At 37.2% G+C, this 24,978-nt stretch overlaps 1 protein-coding gene across 3 annotated transcripts in view; it reads right to left on the reverse strand.

Moving 5' to 3' along the window:
• PDE1A (phosphodiesterase 1A, calmodulin-dependent) overlaps positions 1-24,978 on the reverse strand; it is a 255,007-nt gene that overhangs the window by 40,248 nt on the left and 189,781 nt on the right. For all 3 annotated transcript variants that reach the window (XM_014546520.1, XM_005857657.2, XM_014546522.1), the window contains 5 exons: positions 20,263-20,445; positions 15,303-15,369; positions 12,123-12,239; positions 10,139-10,279; positions 440-540 (listed from right to left, as the gene is read on the reverse strand). In XM_014546520.1, coding sequence (XP_014402006.1) covers positions 440-540; positions 10,139-10,279; positions 12,123-12,239; positions 15,303-15,369; positions 20,263-20,445 — 609 coding nt within the window. The remainder of the gene's footprint in view (positions 1-439; positions 541-10,138; positions 10,280-12,122; positions 12,240-15,302; positions 15,370-20,262; positions 20,446-24,978) is intronic.

Genomic DNA, 24,978 nt, shown 5'->3' on the forward strand with positions numbered 1-24,978 from the left:
GTGCGATTGAAACTTTGTGGCCCATGCGCAGAAGTCGGTATTTTGTGGAAGAGCCACACTCAAGGGGCCAAAGAGCCGCATGTGGCTCGTGAGCCGCAGTTTGCCGACCACTGCCTTAGACAACAAGTTGCAAGGTTTGTCTCAATAAATGTCTGGCTCGTATAACACTTCACAGTGTAAATTTTGGGCAGAGAAAAATTATATTACACATCTTTAGGTTCTTTAAATTGCTGAATATGCCACAAAAAACATTCAAAATTCTTGATAAATAATATCTAATTGATTGAAGTGTTTAAAGCTTAAGACATTTTGCTAAAATTTATTAAACCTATTCTTATTAAATATCTTCATTATTTTTAAATCCTCTTAAAATAAGTCATATGAAGAAAAATAAATTTCAAGTTTTAACTTAGAAAATTTAATACTATTTTTAGCTTACCTTGTCTGAATATGAAAGTTGTTTGTGGTTCCTGTATGCTCATAGTCATGAATGGCAGCAGCAAAGACCATTGCTAAAATTTCCAGTTCAGTCAGCCAGTGCTAGTAAATTAAGAAAGATTCCAATAGGTTTAGAAAGCAGAGACAATGTTGTCATTCCACAAAAAAGATTTTCAGTGCATCCAGTATAATTAATCACATGATTGTGTTATTTTAAATACAGTTTTTTTCTATTTCACCTCCATTAATTGTGCATAATAATGAATTCTTCATGAGGTCAAAGATTATTTCATGTCTTATAAGTTCAAAATCCATACAATATAATTTTCCTTGCTAATTGGAAAGAAAGTAATTTTTTATTATTTAAATGGTTAAACCCTGACTGGATTTTGAATTCATAGCCTTACCAATTTGGGTTCTCATGAAATCAATTACAGGTAAGTGAATTTTAACATACAGCTCATATATGAATAAAATGTCTCTGACCTCAACTTTCGTAGAAAACCTTACTATGAGAAAATTTTCCATTAGAGAAACTGAACTTAGTTTTTATATTTAAAGACAGAGGCATTTCTAAGGATTTACCAAATTTACTCTTCATAGCACATATATTCTATGACTGCACAATTAAACTTAACAATTAAAAACGAATGCTTTCACATAAGTTCCAGACCACCTGCTTCATATACATTGACCTTTTTGTTATCAGTTGGATGGTTTACCAAAATTTCACTACATACTAGTATAAATCCACTTACATAATTCAATAGTTTATCACTCACATTTTGTATAACACTCTTACTGCTCTAATATAACCACATGTGACTACTTAAATTAAAAATAAATATAATTAAACAAAATTAAGTTCCATTTTGTTGTCACAGTAACCATGTTTCAACTGCTCAATAGTCGCATGTGGCAGGTGGTTGCCATACAGAACAGTGAAGATACAAAATATTTTCGTCATCACAGAAAGTCCCATTGGACAACACTGAGATTCAGTGGTAGAAATGGAGGATCCACAATGACATAAAGCTTGGTCTTAGTGGTCTTATTCCATACACTTCAAATAATTAAAGACCTTGCACAGAGCAACAGAAAAATATAACGTAAACTACATGAATACTTGAATAATGGTCACAATATAACGGTGCAATAGAAGGGCAGATAGAATGTCTATTGTGTGGCAGTGGATTTTTGGAATTAGGATGGACAAAGACTGGCAGCTAAATGTAAGGTTGGGAACAGAGAGATTCAAAATAAAAAGAGCAAATGTTGAATGACCCTGTAGAAGTCTATATGAAAATTGAAGTCTTTATAGTACAGTTGTGTTGGAGAGTCAGGTGAAGTAAGATTGGAAATAGTGCAGCGCATAGGAAAGAGTTGACAGATTGTAATGATTAGTGCTGAGGAATTTGAATCTAGTATAAAAGGCAAGAGGAAGCCACTGTAGGTCCATGAGGCCACAAATGAAGGAGGTGATAACTGTTGTGTCTCATAGTTGCCAAAGGCATGCTCTTATTAATCTTTGTATCTTTCACGTAAGCTAGCGTGGCATTTGGCATGTAGTAGGAACTTAATATTTGTCTGTTGAATTGAATTGGACCAGTGTTGCATTTTGAGGAAGTAGTAAGGAGTAGTTGGTGAAGATATGAAATCAGACAATCCTGGTTTTAAATCTTTGTTAATCCTTAGACAAATAAGTTCTTTTCCCTTCCAGCCACAGTTCCTATGAAAATAGAATTAATGATCACCCCCTGTGATTTTTAAAAGAAGTTTACAGTCAATGTATGCACTGTGCCTATTGCAAGTCTTGCCACATAGTAAAATACAGAATAATTGGCATTCTACTAAGCTTATTACCTTAAATGCACTGTTTAAGTCTTCAATCTGGAAAATAATAGTGAGCTAACATATCTTTAGTGATTGCAATTCAAGAATAACTGCCTCACACATGGATGACTGAAGCAGAAATTATTTTCAGAATCAAAAGGAGTTGATTTAACTAACTGCTCTGTGTTTATAGGTGCATTTAATTGTGAGCCATTAAAAGAAAGAAAATGACCTTATTAAAGGCCTGTATTATAGGTTGAACTGGGACTGAGCCTCCAATGTCCCCAGTGAGAATGTGGAATTAAGCACCATGAAATGAACAGGAATTGAAATTAAACCAGTTTTTGTACTCCCAGAAACCCACTGTTTTATTAAAGAAAATTGTTCCTAGAAAAAAATCACACATTTTCTTAAGTATTTCTTATATATATTTAAGATTTACATATTTAACTGTGATTTTTTGTATCTTTCACGTAAGCTAGCGTGGCATTTGGCATGTAGTAGGAACTTAATATTTGTCTGTTGAATTGAATTGGACCAGTGTTGCATTTTGAGGAAGTAGTAAGGAGTAGTTGGTGAAGATATGAAATCAGACAATCCTGGTTTTAAATCTTTGTTAATCCTTAGACAAATAAGTTCTTTTCCCTTCCAGCCACAGTTCCTATGAAAATAGAATTAATGATCACCCCCTGTGATTTTTAAAAGAAGTTTACAGTCAATGTATGCACTGTGCCTATTGCAAGTCTTGCCACATAGTAAAATACAGAATAATTGGCATTCTACTAAGCTTATTACCTTAAATGCACTGTTTAAGTCTTCAATCTGGAAAATAATAGTGAGCTAACATATCTTTAGTGATTGCAATTCAAGAATAACTGCCTCACACATGGATGACTGAAGCAGAAATTATTTTCAGAATCAAAAGGAGTTGATTTAACTAACTGCTCTGTGTTTATAGGTGCATTTAATTGTGAGCCATTAAAAGAAAGAAAATGACCTTATTAAAGGCCTGTATTATAGGTTGAACTGGGACTGAGCCTCCAATGTCCCCAGTGAGAATGTGGAATTAAGCACCATGAAATGAACAGGAATTGAAATTAAACCAGTTTTTGTACTCCCAGAAACCCACTGTTTTATTAAAGGAAATTGTTCCTAGAAAAAAATCACACATTTTCTTAAGTATTTCTTATATATATTTAAGATTTACATATTTAACTGTGATTTTTAAAAAAAGCAACACTTAACATTTACCATAATAATATAGACTATGAAGCTAAAATTGTAAAAAGGTAAATAGAAAATAGATATTAATCATAGATTATCCCATAAGTATTTAAAATTATCTTCCTAGCCGTCAAAATTACTCTACAAGTGTTTCTTGTTTTTAGTCTCATTAATCTCTGCCTCTTAATAGTATTTCCTCCATGAATCCTCTTATGTATTGCCACACTATAATCCTATATAATAAAAGGCTAATATGCAAATTGTCCCCTTGACCAGGAGACCGGAAGTTCAATCCCTCTATATGATGTGCGCTGACCACCAGGGGGCGGTGTGGAACATGGTGGGCGACCAGTGGTGGCAGTGGGGTGCTGAGGGAGTGAGGGAAGGAGGAGGCGGGGAGTCAGGGAGGCAGGAACCTGATTGGCCCTGATCACCGGCCAGGTCTAGGGACCCTACCCGTGCATGAATTTCATGCGCCAGGCCTCTAGTCTTACTAATAAAGTTTGCATTATAAGATAATTTGGGAAGAGAGAAACACGAGCTTTACTGTTTAATTAAAATACATCTATTTTGTATTAGCAAAAGTAGAATTTTGAGCTTATTTTTAGCTTCTTAGTTGCCGATTCACTTTACACTGGCATCAAATGAGAATGCTAACTCAGAAAGTGAATGCTTAAAATTATGGATTTTGTAAATGATTCACGAGGACAAAGTCAGAGAAAATGAGGCTGAATCATATCACTCTTCCCAACTAGAATGGTGGTCAGTACATAACCTAGGTTCTTCTGATTCCTGACGAGTAATAAGCAATACAAGACTGTGCTTCATCCACACTGCAGGTTGCATTTTGCCTAGAGAAATGCTCAGGTGGCTTTACTCCAAAGTAGAAAGTCCTCATATATGTTATAGGGAGATACGAATGCCATTAATCGCATACACAATGATGACAGAAGGGAAGAGAAAGGAACTAATATTAACTGAATTTTTAATTAGATGGTGTCATTTAATTTTTATAACCACCCTATACAGACCATTTAGTAAGTAAATATATTTATCCCTATTTGGCAGATAACAAAGCTGAATCCTAAACTTCCCAAGATCACCTAGTTCTCAAGTGGCAGAGCAGGAATTCAAATCAAAATCTGTCCTGTTCTGGTTTCTGTTCCTTCCACAAATTACAATATTTCTTCTATGAATGACAACAGCATTCTTTACTTAAGGGAGGCAATATCCTATATAATAAAGAGGTAATATGCAAATTGACCATCACTCCAACACAAGATGGCCACTCCCATGTGGTCAAAGATGGCCGCCACAAGATGGCCAGGAGGGGAGGGCAGTTGGGGGTGACCAGGCCTGCAAAGAAGGGAAGTTGGGGGCAATCACACCTGCAGGGGAGGGCAGTTAGGGGTGACTAGGCCGGCAGGGGAGGGCAGTTAGGGGCAACCAGGCAGGCAGGGGAGTGGTTAGGGGGTGATCAGGCTGGCAGGCAGGTGAGTGGTTGGGAGTCAGCAGTCCTAGATTGTGAGAGGGATATCCCAGATTGGAGAGGGTGCAAGCTGGGCTGAGGGACACACACCCCCCCATGCATGAAACTTGTGTACCAGGCCTCTAGTACTGAATATATTCTTTTAAAGTTTCAAAAGCAGAATTTCTGGACAATTTAACCAGATATATTGATGAGTAAAATATAATAGAGCTTTGATTTAAGATGCATAATGTTAATTTTCATAGATGAATTATTCCATGAGAGAGGAAGGCAGGGAGGGAGAGAGAGAGAGAGAGAGAGAGACAGTACGTATGTCTAGGGATGGGAGAATTTCATTTCATAGGTGAGTGAGTGAGAGAGAGAGGAAGGCAGGGAGGGAGAGAGAGAGAGAGAGAGAGAGACAGTACGTATGTCTAGGGATGGGAGAATTTCACATCAGAAAATCACATTGACCTATTAATTCCTGCTGTGACCAAAGACCATAATTAACAACTCTTTTATCATAAATTATAGGGCTGAGCACTTTTTTTTCTCTATGCCTTTGAATAGACTGAGATAATTTGCTACAATTTACCCAGTAGAGCAAGCGACTATGTAATAATAATAATAATAATAATAAATTAATGATTTTTACTAATATTAGTTTATGTGCTAATAGCTATATTTCAGGAACTAGGTTAGGTGCTTTACACATATGATATCATTGACTCCTCATTGTCATACTACAATGTGCTCAGTATTATTAACTGCACTTTAGTGACAAGGGAACCAAAGTAGAGAGCAAACAAGCTAGGAAGTCATGGACCAGTGTTTCAAGCCCATGTCTGATGGCCTCAAAAGCCTACACTCTTTCCACTCTTCCAAACAGTGCTGTCTGGGAAGTCATTTCTGAGATCAGAATTTCCACAGAGTTTGTAGAATAGAAACATAATGGCAAGTTTTCTGTAGATTGCTTGGAGAAAAACTTAGTAATTTCAGTGTGTGGGAGGCTATTTCTGGGTGTAGTAAGTGGACTACAGTTTCCAAAGGAAATAGATTTCAAGTCATGTTTTTTTCTTCTACTCTTAGTGTTATCGAGAACACAATGCCAGGAGCCATCAAAGGCAAGCGTTCCCCTTCCAAGGCCCCGATGATTTCATATTCAGAGACATTTGGAGGTGGCGTGGCAGCCCTCAGTGAAGCATTTGCTCTTCAGCAAATGGACTGAGCTACCCATACCAAGGTCCCTGTGGCTCAGGGCTACAAGTCAACCAAAGGACAAAAGAGAGTGGGAGACAGAGGGTGCACTAGCATGGGCTTTCCTCTGCACTGCCCACTCCCAGGGTGTCTACATGACATTCACAAACTGAAGGACAACCACAGTCCCTTTCAGGCAATGGTCCCCTGAACACTTGGCAAGTGACAGGCTGCACTCGTCACCTGACAGTGTTGGGCTGCTCCTGGAGTGCTCCTTAAATGTCACACTGATAAGACCATTTGGAAACAGCAGCACATCAACCAAAACACTGAAGTGATATTTTTATGTGGATGGAAATTAACATCCACCTATCATTACTTTTTTCATCTAAAGAAAAGCCTTTTAAAATAACTTTCCAAAAACAGTCAAGCTGGTAGTGTCACCTAGTTTTGACAAAATAGTCAATAAATTTGTAAATTTATTTTGTCTTTCTTTTCACCATCCATCATAACATTTCCCCTTACTCCCTCTAGTTCAAATGTACTTTCCAGATCCAGGACAATACTGACAGTCTCCCGCCAGATTATTTTAATTTTTAAATTTTTTTAATGACCAAAATAAGGGATAAGCAAAGAACCCACTGATATTTTTTTTTTGCTAAAGGATGAGTAAAGTCATAAACAAGTTTTCAAAACTTGCTAGAGCGAAGTTATATTTACAATTAGTAAGTCACTGTCATCTCAAAAAGTGACTGTGTCATCTTTACTGACGTCTACTTCGTAGGAGCTGTGCCAGGCGGGGCCAGATTTCCTCAGCCTTCCAGAGAAGTTGGAATGGCTTGTTGTAACCTGGAATGAGTCTTCCTTGCAAGTCTGAGGGTAAAGTCACACTGTGTATTTGAATCTCCCTATTTCCCCACTAATACAACATTCCTCAGCTTTTCAGTCTCACCTTCAGAACCTCTGTCTTGGAGGTGAAATAGGACACTCTTTTTTTTATCTCCCTTTACATTTGTGACAAAAAAAAAGGACTTAAGCAAAATCATATTTTTAAAATTCTGATTATACCCCCAGCTTAAATAGCATAGATCTTCACATTATACTTCAAAATTCAGCAGATATTTTATCATACCAAAGTAGGCATTATTTTCTATTCTATCTTGTTCTGAGGAAGCTCAATCAGTTCAGTTTTCATTAAAGAGTAAATCTTAAATATTCAATTTTTCAGTTAACTTTTTCAAAGCCACAGAATTCAGAAAAAAAAGGAAATGCCAAATACTTGAAGTGTATGCCACCTCACTATCAGTGTCAAGAGCAAGGCCTTAGAAAGGAACAAGTAAGCAGGTCAAACCAAGAAGACGTTAAAGCAATTTCGGCGAGTGCAGCAGCTTTGACAGCTGTCAGGGACACTTTCCTTATCACATTAATTGCCATGCACATCAGACCAGGTGAAAGCCAAGAGTGCAGGAAACAGCCATGACCATGAAGCCTTTGAAATCAAAAGAGCTTTTAAAGTATGTCTATGTGTGTGAGTATGTTTGTGTGTGTGCACGTGCACACATGCTAGAAAGACAAACAGGTATGGAGAAGGTTACACAGACTACTTTGAAAAAACTTACACTATTTTAAAGTTATATCTTTGAATGTTTGAGTTTCTACTTATTATTGGTAACTTGTTTCCTCCCTTTAAATGTCAATCATACTCCTGGAATGAATGGTAACTCAACCAAGGACCACGTCCCACCATGACTACATTTGATCTAGCCCAATGGGCACAATTACACCTTAATTCAGTGATGCTCCCATATATAACTTGAATCAGAAAAACACAAAGTATGAGGTTGACATAGTTCAGCCTAGAAGGTCACAAGAGGCTCATGCCACTGTATCAATGAAGGCTTTTGAGATTTCTACCTCCCTCCAAATAGAACTTAACTCCAAATCAGGTCATATTACTTTGTAATCCTATATAATAAAAAGCTAATATGCAAATAGACCAAACAGTGGAACAACCGAACAACTGGTTGCTATGATGTGCGCTGACCACCAGGAGGCATGTGCAGAACATGGCGGGCATTGGCTGTGGCAGGATGGTGGAGCAGGTGAGCGGGGGTGCCAGACCAAGGTGGGGCGCCAGTTGCTGTTATCGGGGCGAGCCTCTGGTGGTTACTGAAAATTTTTTGCTTCCGTGTGCCATGGTCCCACCTGGCACTTGCACCCACTGCCAGCGCCAGCCCCACTCGCACCTGCAGCCAGCACCAGAGCCACCGCTCACACCCACTGCCGGTGCCTGGTGCTGGCCCCAATCGCTCCACGCCATCAGCAGGTGCGAGTGGGGCTGGCACTATCAGTGTGTGGGAGTGGCAGCGGCAGGCGTGGGGCTGCTAGCAGACAGGGGACCTGGGACCATGGCAGGAGGGGCCGGGTGGGGGCATGGAGGCTGGGCCAAGACCCGCCCCTGTGCCTATCGCAGCCTTGTGGCCCATAATTCCTTTCAAGGTGCACGAATTCATGCACTGGGCCCCTAGTCTTGTCATAAAATGCATATTTCTATTGAATTGCTGGTGAGATTTCAAGAAAATGCTTTATTAAGAGCCCAGCTGAGCTCCCAGACATAAGCCATTATCAACCCAGCTATGTGAGTGAACCATCATGGATGTCTTGCTCAGTAATGTCCTCACATGTCCAGTCATAGTTGCTAGCTGGTTGAAATCACAGGAGAGACTCCAAGTGATAGCCTTCTAGTTGGGACCCTTCTAACCACAGACCCTTGAGATATACTAATAAATTATTGTTTTAAGCCACTAAATTTGGAGCAATTTGTTATGGAGCAACAAATCATTGGAACATGGGGCAGTAGTGGTATCTGAGCCCAAGGCATTGATGGATTTGCAGCATTTTGGAGGCAAAGGAAGATGAAAAAGAAGAGACAATTTTTTAGACATCACACGAGACACTATTGGATAAACCATAGCAAATGAATATGTGTATTAAACAACACCCTATAGTTTCTTGGGTGAAAATGAAATAATAATGAAAATTTTCTGTATATAATAAACTTGGAGAATTATGTAACTGTTATATGTTTTTAAGATCTCCAGGCCAACCTACTGTGTGTGGTTCTAGGGGCTCTGCATGGCACCAAGTTAGGAACACAGTCTCTGGTGGAGAAAGATGAGTATTGAGGTTCTCTAGGCCCCCAAAGAGTACTAGTTACATAGATCTGAGTGCCAGTGACCCTTGCCAATAGAAATGGTACAACTTCTGAATTCTAAAGAGGTAGACAATCATATCCTGAGGTTTGGTGGAAAATTCTCCTTACGTGCTTTTTGACACCACCTCAGCCTAGGTTGATGCACATGGAATCAAGAAGGTACTAAGATTTGGGGATTTCACATGGCCCACACCCCTTTGAACCCACTCAATTTGAAACCTTCAGAAGAGCTGCTTCTCTCTTTTCACCTGGGACTCAGCCTAAACTCTGAGACATTATAGAAACTCCAGGCAATCTCCTGGTTCCTATCATCTACTCCTTGTTGACCCCAAATTTGCATTGCTGAGTCATTTATTTACTTATCTATTGATTCATTCAGTTGCAAAGAAGAGGAAGGATATTTTGGGAAAATTCACATGAATAATTTCCCAAATACTCATTAGGATTTGATTGTGATTAGCAATGTATGTAAAAGAAAAGGCTGCTGAGGCAGTTTAGAAGAACACAATGATATAAGGGAAGAACACTGTAACTAACTTTCATTCCAAAGACTTTTTCTTTAGGTCACTTTTTTTTTATTGATTACTATGGGAAAATGAATTTACAAACAAAAATGTTCAATAGTCCAAATTTTGGAAAACTCACATTATATTTTCATTTGCTTCTGGGTATCTTTTTTTCACTAAGTTAAAATACTTTTTGAAAAATGAATGTTATGGATTATTCATTAAACCAACAAACTTCAGTTACAAAGCCGTTCTTACCATGATACCTGTATGAAGCATTATGCAATGCACAGTTTGAGTCACATCAGCTGCGTGGATCAGATTGTGATAAGGATTTTTGTACTTGCTGTAACCAACTTCTAAAGCTTCTGCAAAGGCAATTAGGCAAGAAACAGGAATCTGTGGAAAGTAATAATTATGATTATATTTTACCAAAAGAGCAGCTCTAAATCAACATGAACACAACAATTTTAGGGAGAGGACACATTAGTGAGTTAGATTCTTGAAGGTCAATGTGGACTATTCTGAAAAACCACTCCATCAACCTGTTGGCTTTCAATTCTGAGAAGGATTGTAAGCCCCCAAGTGTTTAACTAAGGTAGATGAAATGGCAGTTTTACCCATACTGTTGTCTTTAAATGTTTATATCTTCCAGTGTCAAGTCAGAAAGCTAGTTCTTAAAAGGGTAGAATTTACCTATTAGAATTGGTGAAGTCTAGTTTTTCCATCTGTAATACTGTCTCAACATAATTAGCTAGTTTATTAACATTAATGATAGAAAAAGAGCAAAGGGAAGGCCAGATATTATAAACATGGTCACTGGGAAGCTACAGCTTCACACCTCACGGAATCAGAGCATTGTCCCTCCAAGGCAGTGGTTCTCAACCTTCCTAATGCTGCGACCCTTTAATATAGTTCCTCATGTTGTGGTGACCCCCAATTTCATTGTAACAAATTGAACATAATTAAAGCATAGTGATTAATCACAAAAACAATATGTAACTATATATGTGTTTTCCGATGGTCTTAGGCGACCCCTGTGAAAGGGTCGTTTGACCCCCAAAGGGGTCGCGACCCACAGGTTGAGAACCGCTGCTCCAAGGGGATTAACACCCCTCCCTTCCCCCCTCCTGGGGGACATAGGACATGAGCTGTAAAGTTGGGTTGCCAGAGGAGAGGTACTTGCCTGTCAGTTTAACCTGGGAAATAGATAATTAACTAGGGGGCAGAGCTACTGCAAGCGTGTGAAATCTGGGTTAATTGGTTAAATTCCCAGTTATAATCCCCAGAAAAAGAATTCTCTCTCTCTTGCTTTGTTCCTACTCCTTTGCACTCTCTTGCTCCTTGACCTGCACTCACCCGCCATGTGGCCTTCAACAGCTGCATTGGCCATGTGGACCCCACACGCAATGGACTGCAGCTGAGAACACAAGCTAAGCTAGCCAGATGCTAAACTGGACTGTGCTTTCATATGGAGTGGAACCTCTGGGCAGTGGCTTTAATCCCAGCTCCACTGAAGCCAAGATTGGACTTTTTCCATGGCGAGACAGAGGAAGATGGGATCTTGGAAGGGAACCTCTTTAATCTTATATCATCAATAAAGCTTTCCATAATACCTCAACTTCCCATAGGGGCCTCAGAAAATTCCTTTTCCCATGGCACCCCAAAAACTCCACTTCCACCAGTAGCAGGTGGGTACACAAGAGCACCCCATCGATGGCAAAACAAGACATTAAAATAAATGTCCTCCCAGTACCTTCCAGCTCTAAAAACAGCATGATTCCATACATAATGATGAAAGGTACAGCAGAATGCTCAGAAATCTGATCAAAGCTGTTGTTTAAATGGCTCTAAATGAAGTAAATTAGAAGCCCTTTCGTTTTGGTTGAGGAAAGGTTGACAATAAAGGTTCTTTCTGTGTCTCAGGATCACAGAAGATCATATTTCTTTAAAACATAGCTTTCAATCTCTACATGGCTGCCTGTGAGTGATTCTGGAGGATGTTGGTATGTCATTGGAACGAGATTATAATGGATTCATGGTATCCAAGTGGATATATAGTTATGTCAGTGAGTAGGGGAGGGTGGCTATCTCAGGTGATGAACTCCTCCCCCTAGCTCTGTGACCTGTCAACTAGAAACACGGTAGAGTGCACTGGTTAAATGACTCAATATTCTGCATTTTCATTGTTATTCAAATAACTAATTCTAAGAGCATTTCCCTTTTATTCCATGTTTCTGACCTTGAAACGGTTGATAAGATCATATCTGGTAAACAGTTCATAAATCATAAACTTCAGGCTATGTTCTCCACTTGCTTCATTTAAGGCAAATACATCAAAAGACCATTTGTCAACTTCCTGTAGAAAAAAAGAGTAAGTACTTCAGGTGGCAAATTCATACAGTTTTGTTTCTTTCTATGAAAAATTATAGGAAAGATCAGGCATTATACATCCAGCCAGCCAGATTTCAAATCAGCACATTAGAATATATTTTTACCAGTGTCTGATATGACAAGACCACTTAGTGTCTATGGTTCACAAAAGTGAGGCCATAGGCTTAATGTAGGGGTAAGATTGTCTCCTTAATCCCAAGGTAATCAAAAGGTGCAATAAGCCTGAGAACACTTTAATACTTCTCTGATCCTACATCTTGCTCCAAATTTATGCCTAAATTAATTTCCCCAGAGTGGGCCTTATGTAGGTGATGTTAATTGAGGGGTAAAAGGAAGACAGCTCAAATTTCTCTTTCCCACCCACCTACCTGCTACGTTGCTTGAAATTCCACCATAGGATTTAGTAATTTGGTTTAAATCTTTGATATTTTTATATCTTCTTTTCAAATGCAAGTATATGCTACCTTATTACTCACTCTAACCTTGGCGGATTCATTTATACTTTCCTCCAGGGAAAGATGGGAAGATAAAGGAAGTGGGTCTTTTGATTGAGGAGGAGGATGGTAATTTTGGCATTTCAGGCAATTCCCTCAGGAAGGAAGAGGGAAAGAGGTATTCTAGGAAAGCGCCTCTTGCTGCTGCATGGTTTTGCTTAAGGTAATTCCAGGGCAAAAAACTTGAAATGGCCTTGTAGCAGGTGATATCAGTCCCATACATCCTGAGGGAACTTTCAATGTGAAGTTTGAGCTCCAGCACCGAAGCTCAAACTTTAAATAAATCACTGAAATTAAGAAACCTAAAGAAAAGCAGCAAAGTCAGTTCTAATGATTATCAGAAACTATTAGCCAAGAAGGTCTGATTACATACACTGCAGGGTTAATATTAGTAAGTCAGCGGACAACCGTAAATCTATGCATCAGTTTTGAATTTGAGCAGGCGATGTTTAGAGCTTCACTCACCTACCACATTTTATGGAGGCCAACGGTGTGCTGCATCTCACTTGCTGAAACTAATCTAAAACATCTGATAAAAAGCATTCACACAGCCTCCTTTAAACTTACTTCTTTTGAAACATAGCAATAACTTCAAATCGTCTTTTGAATCACTTGGAAACACCAATGAAATATTTACTGAACTGCTTGTGTACCTTTGTTAAATTCCTTGCGTTTGGCCCCAAGTTGATCCCTAAACACTTGCTTTATCTGTTTGTCAGTTGCAAGTCTCTAAAAGTTCTATTAGAAGGCATTTTACCATCAGGAAAGCTCAAAGGAGGCCAACAAATCTTTTATCAAATTCCAAAGCCAACACAGAAGAATTAGTTCAGACCGTTACAAGGCTGCTGTTTACAGTTCCCATGAGGGGTTTCCCACTGGGTAAAAGGTTAGTTCTCCATTTCTTGGGGATTTTTCATCAACAATGATGATTACCTTTGTAAACTAATGCAGATGCTTGGCTTTGACTTGTCAGATTGAGAACAAAGAAAATAAGGAGGTATTTCAGGAAATAATAATTATTTAAGTAAAATATTCTTTAATAGTTCCTATGTTTTTTCTATAGTATATTTTAGAAAAACATTTACATTCTCTCATACTTAAATATTTTGTGAGTTGGTTTCTAAGCAAAGGTTCTTAAAATAAATAATATACTTTCCCATAGTTGAGGAAATAAAAATCTCTCAAGAGCTGAGTAATTAATATCCTATAATGTGACATTTCAGCTACATAATAATTGCTATATCAGATTCAGAAACATAAAGATAAAAAGCATCTAAGAAAAACAAGCTATCTTTTTAAATTAATAAGATTAAAATCTAATATGTAGCAAAGGAAAACCAAATTCAAGGGGTTACAGAAAAGGAAATCAAATGACAAAAGAAAGCAATAAAAATTTAAGCTAGTAAAGTAGTTTAATACATCTTTTAATTCTTGGTTAGTACAGGAAAACCACCGTAAGACGTAGAGAAGACAAAGTTGAAATTCTTCCACCCAAATTAAGTGATAGAAAAAAGTAAGGAATGTTGAATTATGAGCTTTCAAAATGCTTCTGTAGAAATAATGGCTAGGAACAGTGTACACACACTCACACACACACTGGAGAGAAGTAAATGAGCCAAAACCTTTCCTCTTCAGAGTTTTGACACATTAGTATTTCTAACACATTAAGTATTTTAATACTGCAATTGGGTCTCAGACTAGGGCAGCCATAGGAAAAGAAGAAACAAGAAAGATAGTTTTTTTTTGTTGTTGTTTTCTTTCTTAATTTTCTTACTTTTTATACATTTTTTCAGACCTAAAATTCTGGACAATTTTATTCCATATACGTTTCTTGACTGAAACATCTTTTTATAATGCATTCAACTTTTCTATAACATATACAAAACCAAATTTGTATATTCTGACAAGTCCTGGTGCTGTCAAAATTGAATTCAAGATCCATGTAAATAAAACATAGGGAAAAAAATCACACATGTGTACTCACACATGCATATGCATTGATATAGTTTGTTAGTGAAAATCAATCCTCAAGTCTAAAATGAGTCGTAATTTGGAACACATGACATTCTGTAAATGTTGTTGTTTTCTTTCTTAATTTTCTTACTTTTTATACATTTTTTCAGACCTAAAATTCTGGACAATTTTATTCCATATACGTTTCTTGACTGAAACATCTTTTTATAATGCATTCAACTTTTCTATAACATATACAAAACCAAATTTGTATATTCTGACAAGTCCTGGTGCTGTCAAAATTGAATTCAAGATCCATGTAAATAAAACATAGGGAAAAAAATCACACATGTGTACTCACACATGCATATGCATTGATATAGTTTGTTAGTGAAAATCAATCCTCAAGTCTAAAATGAGTCGTAATTTGGAACACATGACATTCTGTAAAATGGTTAAAATATTTTTTACATACCAATATGTAAGCTGCAACAAAGACCTATTTTCATTTCCTCTGACACTTTTAAGAAGATTTAAAAACATAACTATTTGGAAAACTAAAATAATTGAAATTATTTCACCTTTAATGTTACTATGACAGCTTCTGGATATGCCAAACCAACCATGTGATAGGACTTTCTGTACATCCTAAAAAAGAAAAATAAGTATGTATATACACATATGTATCACTTACTCAATATAAATATAAGGGGAAAGATTACTTTCAACTAGTTCGCCTTTTATCGTTAGTTACAGGCTGCCTTTGTGACAACAATGAAATAACTACAGTCATCCTTTATTAAGCTCTACAATGTGACAGATGCTAATACTATTTTGTTTACTTACAACCACAATCTGAAGTCCTATTGATTTTAGTTTCCAGGTAAAGATATCTTTGCCTTAACTTCATCTTATTAAAAGAGACTGTCTTTTGGGTATGCAACAATAACACTTTCTAGCATGTCACCATATCACTGACAGCAGAATATTCTTGTTTTATGTCCATTTATGTACCAAAAACTTCAGTGTGGAGGTTGAATGTCATTAAAATAGCTCATATATTTTTTTTCCACAAAATAGAAATTATAGAATGGAATGTGTAGTATCATAAAAATTTGCACAGATTTCTTTTTTTTAAGTTTAGAATATCGGGGGAAACAATATTGACAGAAATTGCTTAAGGTTGTTCAAATTGTCATTTAACATCATTTACAAAAATTATCCAGAAAGAACAAAGTTATTTCTATTTTTATAATAGTATAAATAATAAAAATATTTTTATTAATCAGTAATTTGTTGGATTTTCCATCTTTCATTGGGCAACCAAGATGTCCATCAAAAACCAAATTAGACAAACCATAATTTAATAATTATATCATTAATTTATATTAGGGTTCAATATAAGAAAAAGTAATTTGAAAAAAAATATTCTGTATCGTCTATAAAACCACTATGGAAAATATCAATATTCTTATTTAATTTACATTATATTAAAAATCCTTAACACATATTACCCATTTTCTATCTAAAAGCTATCTTTTTTAAAAGATCATAAAAGCCAAGTCATTTATCATATTTTCCTTTTAAATCTTGACTTCTTGAATATCAGAATTAAAATATTGTTTATATTTATATCTACCCTAGGCTTTCTTGATAAAGCAACCTGCATTTCATGACAGAGATGTTACCTTATTTTCAAGTTACATTGATTGTAAATGACTTTAACTAATTTTTGAATGTAGGTGATTAGTTATAATAAAAATATTATCTGTATACTCTATTCTGTTGGGAGATTTCAGAATAGTTTATAAATAAAAATACTTGCACTAATTGCTCCATTAAGCAGGGATAATTATTCAAATCTTGCAGGGCAAGGAAACTACTAACTACACTATAAAAGAGCCAGAAAATAATTATTGTCAATAATATTTATGAGGGTTTTTTTTCCTAAAGAAAAAATTTTTTCTATCCATTTTTCTAGTCATCATTACAAAAAAAAAAGTTAAAGTACAGGAGAAATGAAAGGGTGATAGACCAGGAAAAAAAAGGTCAATATAAAAATCAATAGGAATAAGAAGTTTTACAAATTAAGTAACATTAAAACAGTTTGACCTAATGGCATAAAAGGCAGCATGATGTAGCAAAGAGAACACACGCTTTGAATAGCTTGTTAGCCACTCACTAGCTGTGTGCCTTTGGAAAACGATTTAATGTCACTCATCTGTAAAATGAGAATAACTATAAGGTTTCTGTGAAGAGTACATACTATAAATGCCTAGCATAATATAATAAGTACTCGATATAAGAAAGTCATCATTATTATTAATATTGTTATTCTGCAGCAAATACCCTTGATTCCAATGCTTAACATTCTTTAGGGCTCCCTGGGCTCAGTGGGAACTCTGGTGCTATTACATTTCTTAGACTTACAATAGGTTAAGAAATAAATATCAGTATGTATTCTCATTATATGGAACGTAAAGGATACAAAAATGAGGATTCCCCCTCCAAATTGATAGAGAAAATTTCCCATTGTCATTTTCTAACCCTATAATTGAAAATAAAATGTTGAGATAAAAAATGAGAAATAGGAAATCGAGATAATTCATCCTGGAATCAGAATGAGTGTGGGAGAAGATGGATGCAGTTGCCTCACACTTGAGTAAGTAGTTTATATATTGCAAGTTGCTGAAAAAGAATAATGAATTTCCTAGGCTCTTACAAGTGACAAAAGTCCAGTTGGAAATCTAGTGGATTATTTTTGAAAGTTTTGACTATAGTTACAAAATATAATTCAAAACTTAAAACACAACTATTTATGCCAGACACTGTGCTAGGGACCAGATTTTTTAGTGGCGAATAAGAAAAATATAGTTGCTACTTTCATGAGATTTAGTCAGTGGTGGAGAGGAAAAATGAATAAGAAACAATATATAATTACAGCGGGAAGTGCTATGTGGTAAACCACTGGTTGGGGCAGAGAAAGTAATGAACAGTACACAGAGTGATCTGGAAGGATAAAAAGGGCCAGCTAAAACGGTAAAAGGGTGGGGAAATCATTTCTGAAAGAGGAAATATCAGGATTAAGGGCCTCAAGGAAGAAAGGAGTTTAGGGATGTTCATGGAGTTGAAACCAGACTGGTATAGATACTCAGTCAAGCAGGTAAAAGAGAATTGGGGGGCGGGGGGTTGCTAATCCTGCAAAGCCATCATACAAAAATTCTCTAATACCAAGTGAAAAGGAAAACCAACAGGTAATATTAAGGTTCAGAGGGACAGGAACTAATTTATATTCTAAAACAGCACAGTAGGATGACTTATTTGGAGAAGGCAAGTGAGGAAGAGGGGAGCCCAGTTCAGAAGCTATTGCCATACTTCTGATGGCGGGTAGCGAAGGCTCACGTTGGAGATGCGGGAGTGGAGATGAGACAGTGAGCAGACTCAGGGTACATGTGGGTAACTGAATTGCCAGGACTTGCGGAGACACTGAATTTTGGGGAAGATGCTTGAGAAAAGGCTCAAGAAGACTTTCTAACTTTCAAGATCAAAGATGATTATTTTTGAAAACTCAAGATAAGCATATCCCACTATTTTTATGCATTTACTAGTGGGAATTCAAGGGTAATAAAAAAGATTTTATTTCCAAATGTTTGTAGCACATTGCTTTCTTCAAGACTGCTTACTAATTTAGTGATCTTAAGTACACTTTAATATTTCCATAGGCTATTAAATATTTCAAATAGCACAAAAAATTTAGCATGTCAATATATTTTATAGAATTCTTTTTAATCTTCTACTGAATGGAAATGGAAATTTATTTGATTTACATTCACAGTTTGTATTTCTTTTCAGTTTGCCAAGTTCTGTAACATTTTCTTAAAAAAGACAAAATATGCATTGCTTCAGTAAATCAAAACAGTCTGTGATTCTCTCACTGACTTTCTGAACTACTATTTATTTTGAATTTGATGTTATGAAAAAAAATCAATAACTATCACACACTTGCCTTAGTTGTTTTAAAATAAGTAACATTGTTATAGAAATTCTTTATCTCCAGCCCTGTCTCGCTGTTTCAGATTCTGGTTCCACCGAGGCAGGGTTGGGACCAGTTTATGTGTGAAGGGTGTGTGCATGTGTATGTGTGTGTGTGTGTGTGTGTGTGAGAAATATTGTTATAGAAATTCTTTCTCTCCAGCCCTGTCTCCCTGTTTCAGATTCTGGTCCCACCAAGGCAGGGTTGGGACCAGTTTATGTGCGAAGGAAGTGTGCATGTGTGTGTGTGGGGGGGGGGAGGGGGAGGTCACCTCACCAGACTAATCAAATTGCTCATTATGATGATTATTTTATCAAAGCCAATTAGATATGATTAAGAAATACTCAAAATAATTTGAGTAGTCACTGAGTGGTTTTTATTATGGGTAACACAGGCACAAGCCAAGATCCTAGAAACTTTACGTGCGTAGTTATAATATATTTTTAAGTCACATTGAATACTTCCTTTTTAAAAAATTATTTTTCAATTACAGTTTATATTCAGTATTATTTTGTATTAGTTTCAGGTGACACGTTGAATATTCTTTGCAATGCATTCTCATTTTCATTTTTAGAAGCCCAAGTCTATTTCCCATTCTTCCCTTAATAGAAGAAAATTAAAGTTTATACTGTTCATTAGAGGTAATGGCTAGAGATGTCAGAAGATTTAAAATGATATTATTTCCCTTAAATTTAATTTTAAGTACATTGACAAACAAATTTCTCTGTTCCTCGGTTTTATTTGTCTCAAAACGGTTAAAATAAACTTTTTATATAGAAATTGAAACAATGTAATTGTTTTTTATTCTAAAGAATTTCTAAGAACCAGTTTTCAACATGGTTAGTTGTAACATGTTTATTTCAAGTCTTTTCGTACTTTTAGTGTTGAAATATCTTGTTTCCCAGACAGAAAAGTACGTTGTGTTTTTAAGGGCTAACAGAATGTAACATGGGGTCATATTAACATGTATTCCACATGAGAAACTGATGATTTGATTCAGTGCTTCTAGGAGCCATCACGTATTCCTTGCTTCAGTGACAGAAATGTTAAAAAAAATACACAAAATTCTTCCAAGGTGGACAGAGAGAGCTTTCCTCCTATAAGGAGAACAGAATGGTCTTCTCTCTTTAGTGCAGAGAGAGACCTGCTTGGTGTTGGTGTGTAGTGTAGAATTTATTGCATGAGGTGTTACAATTTATTCAGGTAAAATTAGTTGTGTGGCATATGAATGTGTTATAATTGTTTTTAAACAGTTATTCACAAAAGTTCATTCAAAAGCCTTTGCCTTTAGTCTTTATGTCAATTTAAAATAAATAAAAAGAATAATCCAGGATAGGAAAATTTTGGTATAGGTAAGTTCATCCTAAGTCCTAAGTCTGTTCATTGTAGGGATACTTATGATTGCGGTTTTCCTCAGTAAGTAATATATAGGCTCCCATAACTTCGAAAGTGTAGGTATAGTTTCTGCCTTTTGAATTTTGTCTTGAGATACCAGAAATTTCACATACCTTTCCACAAAAATTCCAGCTTGAACAGCATGCACAATGCTCCGAAACTTTGGCTTTTCCTCGGATTTCTTTTTCATCATCCCCATTTTTCGTGTAAAGGTAGAAGCCAGCCAGTCCCGGACTTCCAGTGGGACTGAATCTGACTGAATGTCACTGAGCTCATCGTCAGTATCCAGCAGTCTCCTACAAAATGTATACAGATGAAAACTTTAGGAACATTTAAGAAGATAACAATAAAATAAGCATTGCAATAGGATTTAAATACGCAAATCCCTTTCTGATCACTCCTTAATATGAACGACCTAAAACAAAAAAAAAAATGATTGGGTTAATATTTGGAAAGCTCTGAATTTCTCAAATTGGTAATTTTCTTAAGGTAAGACTAATGGACTTGAGCATTTCCACATTCCCAATCATTTCAGAGCAATGATACCAGTCTGGAGATACCAGCCTGTTAATATTAATATTCTAATGGTGAGTAAAATTAAGATGAGATCAGAAAGAAAGGCTTTAAACAGGTGTCTACTAGTAAAGGAAGGAACTGGAATGGAAAAAAAAAGAGGGGTAGAAGCCATCAAAGTCGCCTTATATTTAATACATACAGTACAGATGGTACATACTATTTCAATAATGGCCTTTGAGTTTACGAATGTCATTCACGTGTGCTATTTCATTTGCTTTAGGTATCTTTAAATTTTAGGAAAATAATGAGTACTCTAAAAGATATTAATTCAATATCAACATCACAGATTTAAAAAGTGTAAAAGTAAAAACAAATTATTTAAAAACTCATTTTAGGTGACGGAACCAGTGGAAGTGGAAGAGAAACTCCTCCAGCTTTGAGCATATGCTTGTGGAGGGTGGAGCTCTGAGGGCTTTAGAACTGCTGGCTGAGAATGCCCCCTGAGTGAGGGAGGAGGTGAGCAGGACTGAAAGCATTGCCCTCTCCGATAAAAGTTCCAAATGCACCATATTGACCATATTGATGCTGCGGATGACTTTCTGGCCATATGTCCTAAATTCATACAGCTGTCAATAAGGCTGGTCAGCTCCAGTGACCCAGAACTTCCTAAATGTCTCAACCAGCAAGAGAGTGTGAAAGGCTCCCCCCAAAATATAAAACCAGCTTTGCAGAGCAACCGGGCTTTGCCTCCAGGAAGAACACAGGCCAGCTCTGCCTGTCACTTGATTCGGTTATTTCCTTGTCAGTGCACCAATTTAATAACCTAGAGCTATTTTCGGCACATGTTAGATTTGACCTTTGGGTTCTATTTGCTTTGGTAAATCTCTTTGCACAGAGTGAGGCCTAAAGATTATGAGTCGGTGGAAGGAAGGTAGCCAGAAATGACAGCGTGCGCTAAATTATCCAGAACAAGTCACACACCATCTCGCGAGGACAGGGACCAAGGCAAGGGCAGAAGAGAAGGAAGCCCACCCACCACTACCACAAAGAAGCTCAAAAGATAATGCCACCTTCTCGATGTGTTGCCATTTTCTAAAAACTCTCAGAGGACCGTCGTTTGCCAATATTCATTTCTCATGGTATTAACCATGAAAGCATTTATGAAATAAGGTATGAAAAATATACCCAATTTACGTGTTGGAGTTACAAAACTGCATGTATACATATGAAAATAAGTTGGAAGTTAATACTGGTTAATACTTACTGTGTCATTTTCAATTTTCTTTCGGGCCTTTAGTTTGGATGATTTTGACTTAGCCTTAATACACTGACATAGTAATTCAAAGGAACATATTTTTTTCTCCTTCTGCCCATTTTAAATTAGATTCCTTAGCCACTTGAAGCAAGATAGTACACAGCATGGCTTGAAAATTTCAGGGCTTATGCCATTTCTATTATTTCTTATGCAGTGATCACATGAAACCACCGAGCAGAGCATATGGAATGAGGGCCATTGTACTGTAATACTGTGATGTCACCGTGCTCCAAGAATTCTATTGCTGCCTTGTTTTATCCACTATTGAGTGACAGACACATAGTAAGGCTGTCAATTACTCCTTTGACATTGATTACTTTATGGCTACGTGTCCTAAACTCATAAATTGTTCTAGCCAGACGGGCAAACATGGCAACAATCAGCATATGGAAGTGAGAGTTCACATAAGGATGTGGTGCTCAGGGGTCCGGCAATCCTTAGTCATGAGGCATGATGTCATGCACTGAGAAGGAAAGAGCCTATAATCTCAGGGGGAACGAGTGAAGGGGATCAATTAGTGGATATGGGGATACAGGAAGACTGTGTGCAAAGAGAAAAACATGGAATATGCTATTTTATAACTAAAAAGGCAAATCTTGAAAAAGCAACGAAGAGCTCTGTGATGGCCAGTTTACATGTTAACATGGCTAGGTTATAGGCCCCAGTCGTTTGGTCAAAGGGCAGTCTAGATGTTGCTGTGAGGTATAGTTTAGATGTGATTAATATTTAAGTCATAGACTTTGAGTAAAGCAGCTGACCCTCCCTCCATAATGTGAGTGGGCCTTATTCAATCACATGAAGGCCTTAAGATTTAAGAGATAAGAGGGAGGTCTCCCAAAGAGGAAGAAATTCTGGCTCCAGAATGCTTTCTGACTCAATATTGCAACATTACTCCTGCCAGAATGTCCAGCCTGTGTCGGCCTGCCCTGCAGATTTCCACCTTGCCAGCCCCCCACAGTCACACGAGCCAATTCTTTAAAATAAATCTCGCTCCTTCTCTTCAGAGCCTTTAGGTTAATATAATATTATACATATTTTATATAAAATAAAGACTAAGGATCTATCTATCTATCTATCTATCTATCTATCTATCTATCTACCTACCTACCTACCTATCTAGACGAAGAAAGAATATTTTCAACCTTCATGAACACTATGTGGTAAACATCAGCATGGGTTATAAATCAGATAGGAGATAAAGGCACAGCTTTGTACTACATTAATATTTATTTAATAAAGCATATCAATCCTAATTCTGGTTTTAAATGACAAAAATATCATTTGCAAGAAACTAAAATGTTTTTTTAACTGTTATGCATCTAAACTTCTACTGTCTTTTGATGGCTTAATAGCTCATTTCTTTTTATTGCTAAACTAGAGGCCCGGTGCACGAAATTTATGCACTCGGAGGGAGGGAGGGGAGAGCAGGCCTAAACCGGCAGTCTGACATCCTTAGCACTGCTGGGGAGGCGGGAGAGGCTTCCACCACTGCCACTGTGCTTGCCAGCCGTGAGCCCAGCTTCTGGCTGAGCAGCGCTCCCCCTGTGGGAGTGGCACTGACCACCAGGGGGCAGCTCCTGTATTGGGCGTCTGCCCCCTGGTGGCCAGTGTGTGTCATAGTGACTGGTCGTTCCACTGTTTGGTTGATTTGCATATTAGCCTTTTATTATATAGGATAATATTCTATTGTATGGAAGTACTATATTTTGTTTATACATTCAACTATTAAAGGACATCTCGGTTGCTTTCAAGTTTTGGCAATTATGAATAAAGCTGTTATAAACATTTGTGTGCAGTTTTTTCAACTCATTTGAGAAAATACCAAGGAGCACAATGGTTGGAACTTATGGTGTTTAGTTTTTTAAGAAACTTCCAAACTGTCTCCTAGAGTGGCTGTACCATTTTGCATTTCCACCAGCAATAAATGAGAGAGAGAGTGGCCAAGCCATCCTCATCTCTTGTTGGCCCACTGCAGGGGCATCCTCACTGGTCTCTCAGCTCTTGTCCTGACGCCCTTCAGTCTCTTCTTTCCTCTGCAGCCAGTATAACTCTTTTAAAGTATAAATCAGACCATGCTAATACCTGATCCACGAAATCCTACATAGCTCATCACAAGCTCTGTCTCCTCCTTCATCTCCTAACCAGTTCCCCGTTAGTCATCTTACCCAAGCAACGCTGACCTCCTTGCTGCACGCAAACCTGCCAAGTTTGCTTCTGCTTCAGGGCTTTGCACTTGCTGCTCCCTCTGCTTAGAATCTCTTACGGAATTTTTGTGGGGATCATTTCCTCACTGCTTTCAGGTAAAGAAGTCTTCCCTGAACCCCCTACTCAAATAGTAAACACCCTTATTCCTTTTTATCCATAGCACTTACCATTATTTGAAGTTGCTGCATGCAAACCTGCCAAGTTTGCTTCTGCTTCAGGGCTTTGCACTTGTTGCTCCCTCTGCTTAGAATCTCTTATGGAATTTTTGTGGGGATCATTTCCTCACTGCTTTCAGGTAAAGAAGTCTTCCCTGAACCCCCTACTCAAATAGTAAACACCCTTATTCCTTTTTATCCATAGCACTTACCATTATTTGAAGTCATGCCATATGCTTATTAGCTTGTTTATTCATTTTATGTTTCATCCACTGACTATAAAAACCTTGAGAACAGAGAGTTGTTCTGTTTTTGTGCATTGCTGCATCATCAGCGGCTACAACAGTGCATGGCATAGATTGTGGGACCAACATATACCTACTAAATGACTAGAAAATGTCTGAAAACATTTGCACTGAACTATTATAAATAATGAGCTTTAGGGAGTGGAGTGCGGATGGAGATGGTAGAAGAAGCTTTAGTGTTTAGAGTGCCGTGCTATTTGATTGATAAGCAGCAGCATGCTGGGAATAGTTCACATTTGGCAATCATCTCTTCATTGCCTTTCACTTAATGTGCCCTTGAACATTCCCTTTACAGTTTTTGAAGCAAGTTATGGGGAAACATATCTTCGGCAT

The sequence above is a fragment of the Myotis brandtii genome, unplaced genomic scaffold, assembly GCF_000412655.1.
Source record: "Myotis brandtii unplaced genomic scaffold, ASM41265v1 scaffold112, whole genome shotgun sequence".
Taxonomy (NCBI): domain Eukaryota; kingdom Metazoa; phylum Chordata; class Mammalia; order Chiroptera; family Vespertilionidae; genus Myotis; species Myotis brandtii.